This window comes from Nicotiana sylvestris, chromosome 10 (assembly GCF_000393655.2).
Source record: "Nicotiana sylvestris chromosome 10, ASM39365v2, whole genome shotgun sequence".
Lineage (NCBI taxonomy): Eukaryota > Viridiplantae > Streptophyta > Magnoliopsida > Solanales > Solanaceae > Nicotiana > Nicotiana sylvestris.
The window spans coordinates 2,565,950-2,579,349 of record NC_091066.1 but is presented as its reverse complement, the minus strand read 5'-3'; the positions used below and the strand labels follow the sequence as shown (position 1 = coordinate 2,579,349).

Below are 13,400 nucleotides of genomic sequence, written 5' to 3'. Positions count from 1 at the left end.
GAAAACCCCAATATCTCTTCTCATGGGTGGAGTTAGTTTCACTAGTACCCAAAGATAAATACTCTTTTTCTAGTTATGAACCTCCACCATTAATGTAGATTTCTCAAGGATAATTTTCACATGGTATATTAAACATATTTCAATGACTCAAATAAATAGACCATTTTGTGGATCCTACTTATTAATCATAATGCTCAATCCATGAATAGATATAATTTCACATGTACAAATTTACTAAGAATTTTTCATGAGTTCAAATAAACAAACCACTTCAGTGGTAACTATTTATTACTCATAAAATTCTCAATTTACAAGTGAATATATATTTAGCTCATAAAATTATTTTATGGTAGACCATAGCTTAAAAGTCATACCAACATTATAAAACTCATACAACATACCGTCATATTTCACTTAATTAGAACCTCCAATCAGAGAACAAAATTCTTCATCGAAAATCCAAACTAGTAATCACGTAGGGCATGAAAATATAAACTTAAATTTGAGAAATTTTTTATGCACAAACATGCCAAACGCTCCAATCATTAGTCATCCAGGATATCAAATAGAGAATTTTACTTTCTTACAAAATAATTATATCATTACACAATATGAATTATACCTTGTAAGACCTAGTCAATAAAATCTTACACCTCTATTATTGAATTTAATACAACAACACGTTTATTTGCTAATAGTCAATGTGTAAACCTATTATATGACTAGTATTTAATCATGGGGACCATGGGGAGTCATCCCCAACACCATTGAATTAAAAAAGAATTAAAATTATTAAGAAATAATTTCCAGAAAATAAAAAAAACGTCCAAAACACAGTCCAAACGACCTAAAAACGCCGAAACATACCATGATTCACTGCAGCAGTGAGTTTTTCTCACCACGGCGTTTCCGATGGACCCACCAAATTTCAGCTCAATCGGAGTCCGTCAAGTTCGCTGACATCCGAAAATTCCGGCTATTCGGTCAAAAACAGGTTTTGCGTTTTTCTAGGGTTTACCCCAAAAAATTTAGATAATCTCAATAAAATATCAATAAGAAAACATATATCTCATGATTATAAGAATAATCCATAAATTATGCACAGTTAATTCACAAAACAGCAGTGCAGTTTTTCAAAAAACCACATATATATGTAATTCAAAAAATGCACATAAACACCATATTCTTGTTTCATGAAAAACTTAGTTATCTAATTAGATGTGAGTGAGCTCTGATACCAATTGATGGATTATTATATGCAGCGGAAGCAATCCCAGTATCAAAATCACATGTAATTTAGACAACTAGCATAAACGGGATTTCACGGGTTACCTCTTGAAGCGTGAACATATCTCTTCTACCACGTGAGCCTTCAGTTCCATAACTTCTCAATGGAATCTCCATCACCCGCACAATCGTGATCCTCGAACGTTCCACGGTCTTCTACTGTGTTACCCAAATAATACCCGAAAATAGCAATTTCGTGTGGGCGAAATTTCTAGGAAAACTTGGCTGAAAATTTCAGCCACCATGTACTCATCCCTCTAGGTGGAAAACCTTATGTATTTATAGCACAAGTTTTAAGGGTTAAGACCCTTTTCCAAAACCTGTTAGGTTTTCTTTTCCACCAGAAAAAGGATTCCTTTATTTCCTATTATTTAGGCACAGTAGGGACCACAGAATTTAATTAACAAGGCTTCCAATTATGGAATTAATTTGTAATTTTCGAAATTAATATCCACCATAATTAATTACGAATTATTCCACTAAAAATTCGTAATTACACTCCTTATTCAATTTCGAAATTCATCCATTAAATCTTATTTAACTCCCCATGTTAAGATTCAGATACGAATCAATTAAATTAAATTACTGACGATTTAATTTATTGATTATTTCCTTTAGACTTTCGCTTAACTTATTTCATGTGTCGGATACAAAATCCACCGGCCGGGTTTACACATGCAAACTTATAAGCTTTCATAAAGGTATATCATCAATCTCTAAACCGAGACATGGATTCCATCAACTAACTATTACTTCGCCAATGTATATTATTATTATCCAATTTACCAGGCATATTGACCCACGAAAGAATCTTGCCTTTTAATAAATCAAAACAATAATAATATACACAACTAATAATAATTATATCAAGATTAAGAGTATAAGTACATTTAATGGCTAGAGAGTTTATTTTATTAAGTCAGTATAAAATACCTATCTCTACCTGGTCCGTTCAATACATACAAAATGTACTAGCACAAGAAGTTGGAATTAAACCATTCCCATAATCAAGACTAATTATATTTAATCTTGTGTTACAATCATTCCTGATGGTTTGTCCAATTTCATCATTAGATTGTGAACTCAAATTTTATACTTATAAGAACCGATGATTTAATCTTCCGTGTATAAGCTAAACTCTATACACTAAATCATCTACTATATAAGCAAAGGACACATACTATTATATGATCTATTTAAAACTTTATTAAAACTGAATAAACAATTATTTCAAAATAAATACTATATCTAAACCAAACTCATGGTTAATAGTATATATCCCAACAAAACTCACACTTATTGTGTGCAAACTTCTTCAATCAAGACTAAGGGGTCGTTGGGTTGCTGGTTAGAGTTATGCACATATTAATAATATAGAGATTAGTTATAAAAGGATTAGTTATGCAGAATTTAGTTGTGTAGGAATAAGTAATGCAAAGATTAGTTATGGAGGGACAAGATTTGTCAATTAGATGGTAGCACATGAAGCGGCCAATGTATGGCCTCTTCTGTTGACTATTTGAATATTAATTTTGTTAAAATCGAATCCATACTTTTAGTGCCATACTTCTCATGGAAAAATGCTCAGCGCCGTCATCACTCTAACACTAGTTCCCTTGAACGTGAGAATTTTTTCGTGCCAAGGCTTAAATCCGAACTAAAATGGTACTATAAATATTTGAACAATCCATTAGGACAAGCAGTCACACTTGCCTGCACAATCATTCTTGGCGAGCCTTTGCACTTGGCATTCAATGTCTTCGGCAAACCTAGTGATCTCTTTGCATGTCATTTTGATCCATATGCTCCTATATATAATGACCGTGAGAGGAAACAAATTTACATTTCAAATACAGGTGTGATTGCAGCTACTTATGTGTTGTATAGTCTTGCTTTGGCACAAGGGCTAGCTTGGCTTATATACTTCTATGGGGTACCACACCCTTTATATATTAGCCACTTTCTTTGCAGCTTACTCATCCTTCATTGCCACATTATGATTCTGTAACGACACGACCGGTCGTTTCGAGAGTTGTAGCCCCGTTTCCTTATTTACTACTTTTTTTTGTGCTTTATAGTTGTTATATGACTTACCGGATTAGTTGATTTGGGTCCGGAAAGATTTCGGAATGAACTGAGACACTTAGTCTTAAGGTTGGGGGCTTAAGTTAGAAAAGTTAATCGGATATTAACTTATGTGTAAACAACTCCGGAATGGAGTTTTGATTGTTCCGCTAGCTTCCTTGGGTTATTTTGGACTTAGGAGCGCGTCCGAATTGTGATTTGGAGGTCCATAGTTGAATTAGGCTTGAAATGGCTAAAGTTGAATTTTTGGAAGGTTTGATGTGATAACCCGAAAGGTCATCTTATGTTTTAAAACTCAATTCTATGCTTTTAAGCTTTAAATACATCATTTTATCATTTCTCAATTTGCGTGCGTAGTCCGAGTGTATTTTCGGAAAGCTTTTATGTTAAAAATTGATAAAAACAAAAATTCTTGCCTAAAAACTTCATTTGAGTTGACTTCGGTTGATATTTTTGGTAAACGTATCCGAATTCGTATTTTGATGGTCTCGGTGGGTCCGCATCATGATTTGGGACTTGGGGGTACTCCCGGAATTGAATTCGAAAATCCCTAGCCCGAGATATCGGACATTGTTGAAATTTGAAATTTAAGGGCTTAATGAAATGGAAATGTTTGATCAAAGTTTGACTTTTTGGATAACGGGTCCGTATTTTAGTTTTGGAACTTGGTATAGGTCCAATACCATATTTATAACTTGTCTGTGGAATTTGGTGGGAAACAGAGTTGGTTTGACATTATTCAAACGTCCGGTGGTTAAAATAGAAATTTCAAAGGTTTCTTGAAAATTCCATTTGATTTGGTGCTCAATTTGTAGTTCTAGGTGTTATTTTTGCGATTTGATCGCGCGAGCAAGTTTGTATGATGTTTTTAGACTTGTGTGCACTTCTGATTTAGAGCCCGAGGGCTCGGGTGACTTTCGGATAGGCTCCGAAGTGAAATTTAACTTAGGAAATGTTGTTGGTGTTTGAGTTCTGTTGTTAGGAAATTTAACAGATATTTGCGAGCTACTCATCGTAAATGCGAAGAGTAGCTGGGCCACACAGATTTCGTATTTGCGAAACATTCTTCGCATTTGCGAAGTGAGTCTGGGGAAGGCAGTGATCGCAAATACGTTCATAGGGTCGCAATTGCGGAGGGTCATGTTCGCATTTGCGAAATGATCTTCGCATTTGTGAAGAAAGCAGAGGTGTGAAAGGCTTCGCATTTGCGATGGTTCCATCGTATTTGCGAAGCCCAGGGCGCAAATGCGACATCTACAACTGAACAAAATATGACTTAGACGGGATTTTTGGTTCATTCTTCAAATTTTCAAAACCTAAAACCTTAGAGGCGATTTTTCCAAGACTCCTTCTTCCCCAAATCGTTGGTAAGTGATTCTAACCTATTTTCTTTCAATCTTTCACTACATTTCACATATTTTCAACATAAAATCTAGAGTTTTCATGGTGAAATTGGGGGGGGGGGGTAGAAATTAGGGATTTGGTAAATTAGAAATTTAGACCTCAAATTGAGGTCGGGTTGCAAAATAAATTACATAACCGGGCTTGGGGTGAATGGCTAATCGGATTTTGGTCTAAATTTCGAGTTTGGACCAAGCAGACCCGGGCGTTGACTTTTTCAATAGTAACATAAATTGAATTCTTTACATTCTTGGGTATTTCCTAAGGCTTAATTTGAATCGTTTGGTTGGTAAATTTCTAGATTCTATTGGTTCGGAGGCTTGTTTGAAAGGCAAAGCAGTGATTGAGCTTTGAGTTTGGTCTTCAGAGCGAGGTAAGTATTGTGGTTAACCTTAACTTGAGGTATTAGGACTTATTTGTCTATTTGCTACGTGTTTAGATGTTGGGTATTACGTATAGGTGAGGTGACGAGTATTAAGACTTGTTATTGTAATTTCTATCTCCCTATTGTCTTTTGTTCATTGCTTTATGGTAAGGTAGAGTGTTAATACACGAAAGGTGATGCCGTGCTGTGTTTTGAGAGAATAAAAACATGAAGGGTGATGTTGTGCCATATTGTGACTGTTAATGCATGAAGGGTGATGTCGTGCCATGTTATGAGAGTTAATGCACGAGGGGTGATGTCGTGCTGTTTCCATTGATTATATGGTGAGGTTGAGAGTAAAAGCACAAAGGTTGACGTCGTGTATTTTTCTTTACTGTGTTTACTTGTTCCTATTGGTTCAAGGTATATTGGTTGATCAAGTTCTTATTACTGCTGTGATTCTTTATCTTGTGACCCACTCAGCATGTCCCCCTCCCGATATTACTTGTCTAGATTATATTTGTTGTTATTTTGTACGCATATTGTTATCTGCATAGGTTTATTATGTAGGTGTTTTGTCATAGCCTCGTCACTACTTCATTGAGGTTAGGCTTGATACTTACCAGTACATAGGGTCGGTTATACTGATACTACACACTCACTTCTATGCAGTTTTTGGTACCGGCCTTAGCTGATCATGAGGCTAGCAACTGGACTTGATCATCAGGAAACTAAGGTAGATCTACTAACGTCCGCAGACCCTGTAGGCTCTTCCTAGACTTATTACTTTACTGTTTCTTTCTCTTTCAGAACAATGTACTCTTTTTTAGACTCTATTTGTAGTAAATCGTAGTAGCTCGTGAGTTGTGACGCCAGATCCTATATGCATCAGATGTTATGGGTTTTATAATATTCCGCAAACTCTGTTTTAGCTTAATTATTTCTGTTATTAAAAATTTGCTAAAGTTGATTTGAGAATTCTCTAACGTTGGCTTGCCTAGTAAGTGAAATGTTAGGTGCTATCACGGTCCCGAATGTGGGAATTTTGGGTCGTGACATTTGACCAGGAGTGAACTTTTTGATATCAGGGTCAGATTGGGATCTGAAAGTTGGAGTAGGTCCGTGGTGTCATTTGTGACTTGTGTGCAAAATTCAGGGTCAATCGGACGTGATTTGATAGGTTTCGGTATCGGTTGTAGAATTTGGTAGTTTCAAAGTTCATTAGGATTGAATATATGTGTGATTCGTGTTTTTGATGTTGTTTTAGGTGATCTAAGGGTTTGACTAAGTTTGTATGATGTTTTAAGACTTGTTGGTATGTTTGGTTGAGGTCTCCAGAGCCTCGGGTTGATTTCGGATGATTTTCAGAACAAGGTTGAAGTTGAAGAGTTGCTGAAGATTTGCAACTGTTGGTGTAATCGCACCTGCGGAGTGGACACCGTAGATGCGAGCTCGCAGAAGCGAGAAGGGGACCACAAAAGCGGTCAAGAAGGAAGCTGGTAGAGGTCGCAGGTGTGAGGCCCTTTCTGCACTTGCGTGTCAGCAGATGCGGGTATTGGATCGTAGAAGTGCATGGGCGCTTGGTGAGGTAGCTTCGCAGAAGCGGACGACCCTTCGCAGAAACGTGTCCTCATAAGCGGACTGGGCGCTACAGAAGCGTGGGAAGCCGCAAATGCGGTTAAGTGAACCGCAGAAGCGGTTTTGCTGGGCAAAATTAACAATAATAGAGTTCGCGATTTTCTTCACTTTCAAACATTTTGAGCTCGGTCTAAGGCCATTTTTGAAAGGGATTTTGAAGGGATTCTTGAGGTAAGTCACTTGTGGTTAAATTTCTTCAATAATTTTGTTTCCCCATTGATTTTCCCACCTTGCTGGTGCATTTTTTAGGTAAAATTTGGGGGTTTGAGGCTAGAGATTTGGATAGTTGTTTTGGCGATTTGAGTGGCGATTTGGTGTTGGATTTTGATGAATTTGTTATGGCTAGACTCCTGGTTGAATGGGCTTTCAGGGTTTGTGACTTTTGTTGGATTTCGAGACATGGGGCTGGGGGCCAGCTTGAAGCCGATTTCGAATTTTTGACTTATAATCTTGTATTTTCTCATGGAATTGATTCTTTTAGCCCGTGTAGATTGTATCGTATTGTTAGTGGTTAGATTCGAGGCATTTGGAGGCCGATTCGCGAGGCAAATGCATGGTGGAGTAGAGATTGGCACAGATTGAGGTAAGTACTCGTTTTAAATCTGGTTTTGGGGGTGTGTGACACCCTGTATTATGTGTTATGTGATTGGTTTAGAGGTGACGCACATGCTAAGTGACGGGCGTGTGGGCGTGCACCATAGGAATTGTGACTTGGTCCATTCCATAGAACTGTAGAGTTGAATAACTTGTTGTTAGCTATATGCTCTCCATGTGTTATAGAAATTTGATAGCAAATCATGTTAGGTTATGTGTTGATATTGTTTGGAGCCGCATAAGTTGTGTACTTGTTGAATTATTTTCTAATTGCTTTCTTGTACTCAGTCACGGTTTTACTTGCGTATCATATCTCAGCCTCTTCTTTCTTCTTGTTGACACCTTACATCATTTCTGTTTGGGCTGATTTTGTGATTTCTGAGAGCCCGAGAGACTGGAGAGGTTGGTGACTGAGTTAGGGCTTGAGTGCCGAGCTATGAGCAATATGTATATATGTGTGGATCGGGTTGCATGCCGCAACGAGACTTAGGGCTGTATATATGTGGATTGGGTTGCACGTTGCAACGAGCCTTATAACTATATATATATATATATATATATATATATATATATATATATATATATATATATTATAGGATCGGGATGCACGCCGCATCGGTATAGCGCTAGGGTTGAAGAAGCCCCCCGGAGTCTGTACACACCCCCAATGAGTGTAGGTACCTATTGAGTACTAGTGTTGAGTGCTGAGTGCCGAGTGCCAGTGCCGAGAGCTGAGCTATTGAGAAAGATTGAGTGACTGTTGCTCTGAGAGAATGCTCTTTTCTTTATTATTGTGCACTTAGCTGCCATATATCACTGTCAGGAAGTCTTCTGAAAGATGTTATATTCTGTTTTACTTGAATTGTCGAACTTGAAAGCATGCCTATTTTCTTATCTTGAAATTTCTGAAGTTGAACTAGAATTGCAGAGCTCGTCACTACTTTTAGTTCTTTATTTAGTATTGTTACTTACTGAGTTGACTGTACTCACGTTGTACCCTACACTTCGTGTGCTGATCCAGGTGTTTCTAGACATGGTGAGTGTTGATACTTTGCACAACTGATATTTGGAGACTTGGAGGTAGCTGCCCGGCGTTCGCAGTCCTTGTTTCTCCTTTCTTATCTTTCCTTTTACTATATTTAGTTTCGGACTATCTTAGGCAGTGTATTTCAGACTTATGACTTTAGATGCTCATGTACTCTGTGACACCCCGATTTGGGAGCTGTTTTTCCGTGTTTTTGGGATCTTTCTATCCTCTTATGAGAAGTTGCTAATTAAACTACTTTAAATCTGTTTTTGTTAAAAGTGTTGGAGTTATTCGTAAATGCCAGCTTGCCCAGTACCATGATAGGCGCCATCATGACAAGTTAGGATTTGGGTCGTGACAGATTCATCCGAGTAGAATTGGTTAAGAGGAGCTCTAGCTACTGTAGACAGAGACAATGGTGTTTTACTAAATAAAGTGTCTCACCACATTGCAGATACTCATGCTGTGCATCATCTATTCTCGGCCATTCCACATTACCATGCAGTGGAGCCGATCAGACCTATTAAGTCATCATTAGGAGAATATTACCAATTTGATGATACCCCGATTTATAAAGCAATATGGAGGTATTTTAAGAAGTGCGTCAATGTGGAGAAAGATGAAGGATCTCAAGATAAGGGTGTTTTTTGGTATAAAAACAAGTTTTGAAAGTTGAACACCAATAACTATTTATCTAAATTGGTTTAATATGTTCAATACTCGTGGTAATACGTATTTTGGGTTGTGTGTTGTATTTGTTGTTACTTTAAATACAATGTGCGTTTCAGTTGTTACTTTATATATTTTACTTATTGTTAAATTCATCGTTATGTAACTATGAAAATGTCTATTGTATAGTATTGTTAACTCCCTCGTTACTTAACTATAATAATATCCATTTTAAATAACCACCAAATTTGTGTGACGGGATTATTATGTTATTTTTTTTTTCATTCTGTCATATCTTAAGTGAATTGATGTGAACTTATAGTGACTTTTAGTTTAATGGAAGCTTGAGGAAAAAGAAAAGCCGGAAACTATACAAGGGGCCGTATGATTCAAATAAGAGAAGACATAACTTTATTTTATTTATAAATAAAGCTTCCCAGATTCAACTCTGGGTCTGTTGTATTCCAAAAAAGTTCATGGAGTCGGGCAGGGGCGAAGCCACCTTTGCTAAGGGCGGTCAATTGACCACCGTCCGTTGAAATATTTTTTGCAGAGATGTCCCCCCACCTCTTATTTGCTTTTCTTTCTATTTCGTCCGACAAACTCAACCACCTGTTGTTGAGAAAAAACAAAGTATATATAGTGTTCATAAGGCCATCTTTAGTTCTGTTTCAGGATTCAAGGCTCATGCGTTGTCGTAGATGGTGTTTCAAATCAACATTTCTGCTGTGCATAATCACTGAAACTTGGACTACTTAGAGTGTATAATCTGTTGTTAATTATAACAATTCGGACTTTGAGAAAGCTAAAAGCTAATAACAGTATGATTATATATAGTTGGTGAAATATATTGACAGCCCCTTATAGTTGGCACGTGAACTGCCAGTACGGTAACAACATTATTCGGGACATTATTTTTTCTCTAACATATATGTCCATTTATTTGTGCAGATAATAGTGTATATTTCTCGATCAAGAAAAATGATCAGATTCAACGTCTTCATGTGTCTTCATCAGCTAGTTTTTCTAGAGTGATGAGAAAATGGGGACACCTACTAAAGTAGTTCCAGCGTCGACGATGAAGACATTGCCTGAAACATATTCTGAAGAATCATGGATTAAGTACCGGACCACTGACGTTAAAGCCGGATCTGTTGTTCCAAAAGTTCTCAGAGGAACAGCTTTGAAAACGGCATTATGAAAACGTTTCTGTTGGACAAGCATCTCTGTTATCTCAGATTTGTAAACTCCTGGTGCTATTGAGTTCAATCTAATCTTGTCTACTCCTAATTCAAGGGCCATTATCTGCCATTAATTTTTTGAATAATTAATCCAAAAATATGTATCACAGAGAAGAAAATTGCAGATAAATCAATGGTAGATGCAGCCTTTTCGAACATGCATGTCAAATCTTGAACACCCTTAATAAAATTCCTATTAGTACCTTAGTGATCATGTCAAGAGCCGTCTTTGAAGAAGCGTAAGCAAGACTCCCCGGTAATGGTGCACGATTCAGAGCAGCAGCTGAAGAGATATTAATGACAGATCCTCCGCTCTGTTTAGCATCGTGCATGCGTCTACAGACATATTTGGAAACCAGCCAAGCCCCTCTTAGGTTTGTATTAAAGGTATGGTTCCATTCCTCCTCTGATAATTTCAGTGAAGAGCTTAAACTACCTAGATATAGAGTTTTAAGTTTTATGCATTGATGATAACGAAGAATATGAGGTAATTATAAGTATATCCCTTGATAATATAATTGGTAATCTGACAAAGATGATAATTAATCTTGACATCTTGCTATCATCTGTTAAAAATTCACAGATATTTTTACATTATCAATCTCATTTGATATGACATTCTTTCTTTTTTAGTTTATCCAAAAAGAATTACTACTTTTCATATTTAAGAATAATTAACTTTAAACTTCTTATTTACTTATAGCTTATAACCACGCAAATATATATGACTTGTTTTGGATATATAAAATGTAGATAGCTTAAATTTTTTCCTATTTATTTCGTTCCAAAAAGGCGGAGTGTATCATCAAATTTGACTATGAAGGAAGGAAAAATACTTTGTCAGTTCATTTTTTATTTAACTTCAATTCAATAAAGTAACATATTTTTATATTTCCTTAATGACAAGCTTTTATAGTCGCACAAATATTTAAAGTCATAAGTTCCGAATGTCCTATAGCTACACAAATGTTATGGTATATTTACAGAAAACTATTCCACCGACCCAATTTACCTCACACTGTTTGACTAAGCATTAAGAAAGAAATAAAAACTTTTAAAATTTATGGTCTAAAATAAACCATAAATATTTGTGTGAGTGTAAATCAATTTATTAATGATAAAGTAGGAACTCTAAAGATAAATTATTTCTAAATAAGGAATGATTGACATTCTTTTTGGGACTAACCAAGAGGAAAAAAGTGTCATATAAATTTGGACGGAGAGAGTACAAGTTCTAGTAGTCTTTATTTAAAAAAATATATAAATTGAATAGAGGGAGTAGTAATTTAGAACTTCATAATACACAACCTCTAACGCCGGCATTGTTAACCAAGGCATCAATACGTCCGAAGGTGTTCCAAGCTATTTGTACAGCGACCTCAATGGTAGCACCATTGGCAGTGATGTCAAGCTCGACGGCATATGCACGCTGGATGCCCTCTGAGTTGATCTCGTCACAGAGAGATTTGAGCCTGTCAACACGACGAGCGGCAGCAATAATGCTGCAGCCGGCTTTCGCCAAGTCGAGACACAACTCTCGCCCAATTCCTGAGGACGCCCCTGTCACCATCACTACTATTCCGTTCAGGTTTTTCCACGGCTCCATTGTTTAATTTAGGTAGTTATGTAGCTAATGATGTAATAGTGCAGAGAGTTATATGCATGGCTACGTACGTTTTATAACATTTGGAAGGCAAGATTGGGAGTCACTTAATTGTTTTAGGAAAGGGAAATAGTGTAGGCAATTAGTGGCTGTGGCTCGAGGGGATCTGGCCTTAAGCATACGGTCCCCTGAACTTAGTGACTTTTTTCCAAACCCTGTATTTATGTTAAGAATTTCATTAAATATTTACAAATATTTGATTGTAAATTCAATATATATATATAAATTCATAAATTTTAATCTTGATCTGCCTTTCCGTAGTTCATGTACGATTAGATTTTTTTAAAATATAGAAACAATAAAAATAAGTGGGCCAGCCTGCGTTTATGGTTTATGTGGTAGTGGCGGACCACCTAGCTAAAGTGGCCTCCAATAATTAGGAATGCACTTATGAACATCCCTAGCAGTTGATGCTATAGGTTCCTACTATATGGACAAATAGCTAGTATTAGGCTGAAACTATAGGTGTTTAATGGGCTAATCGGGCCGGGCCTCCATTTTTTGGACCCGTATGGGTTACGGTCCGGGCCGGTTTCGGGTTGGTCTTTAACGGGTTTAACGGGTTCGGATTCATCCGGATAAACACTGAACCGTACGGGTTACGGGTTGAGGGGGCGGGTCGGGTCGGGTTTAGTGTAATTTTAATATTTTTTTTGGAATTTTGTATAAATATTGTAAGTTATAATATTATATTAATACAAAGTACTAACATAAGAATACAAGAAAGATGGGAAAAAATTGCACTTATTGCAAGTGCTACTTTTATTTCTTAATTCAAAGTTTCAAACTTACAAATTGAAAGGTTTACATTTTTTTCAACAAGTAAAATAGTAAATTCAAAGGTTTTGCATTGCCTTAGTAAGTTCATCATAATCAATATGAACCGATTGACCTTCTTCTGGAGTGTTAAATTCGGATGGGTTACCATGTGTTAATATATCTCCAAGTTCCTCGTCATCTGGGCTATCAACATCTTCACGTCCTTGATTTCTTCGTCCCGATCTAATCCAATCTCTGAAACATACTAAATTGTAATAGTTGAAATTGGCACATTCAGCACGTCCCAAGCCATAGCGAAAAGAACATGAAATTGCTTTCCATTCTCATGCCACCATCCCAACGGTGAAAATTCCTTTGTGCGAGGCTCTTTTTGCTTCTGCAAGTAGAATTGAAGTTCATCAATGTTCCTGCTACTGGTTTGAGTGTTAGAAAATGTAGAAAAAATATTAAAACTATCAAGGCCTTCTTCATCATCCACAGTAGCAGAAGTGGTACAATGCATAGTTGGATTAACATTGCCTACATTAAGAGCAGCATCATCAATGACATTTGCATAATAATTATATAATTGTTGTAAATATTCATTTAGCATGTTCATAGAGACATATAAATCTGGGGTTTCAGTTCGTCCAATCTCCATATAAGCATATA

General features: G+C 36.6%; 1 protein-coding gene and 1 pseudogene across 2 annotated transcripts; one reads left to right on the top strand and one right to left on the bottom strand.

Annotated features, from left to right (window-relative positions):
- Positions 1-9,136, top strand: part of LOC104215226 (delta(12)-acyl-lipid-desaturase-like) — a 40,551-nt pseudogene extending 31,415 nt beyond the window's left edge.
- Positions 9,137-9,453: 317 nt separating this feature from the next.
- On the bottom strand, positions 9,454-12,189 carry LOC104215234 (uncharacterized). Of its 2 annotated transcripts, none has more exons than XM_009764993.2 (3): positions 11,615-12,189; positions 10,510-10,742; positions 9,454-10,370 (listed from the first exon to the last, which is right to left on the bottom strand). In XM_009764993.2, the coding sequence occupies exons 1-3, from the start codon at positions 11,910-11,912 to the stop codon at positions 10,092-10,094; spliced, it is 810 nt and encodes a 269-aa protein (XP_009763295.1). In that variant the 5' UTR covers positions 11,913-12,189; the 3' UTR covers positions 9,454-10,091. The 2 variants fall into 2 exon arrangements, with proteins under 2 accessions (XP_009763295.1, XP_009763303.1); XM_009765001.2 differs by having other exon boundaries at positions 10,510-10,712.
- Between the last annotated feature and the right edge of the window lie 1,211 nt (positions 12,190-13,400).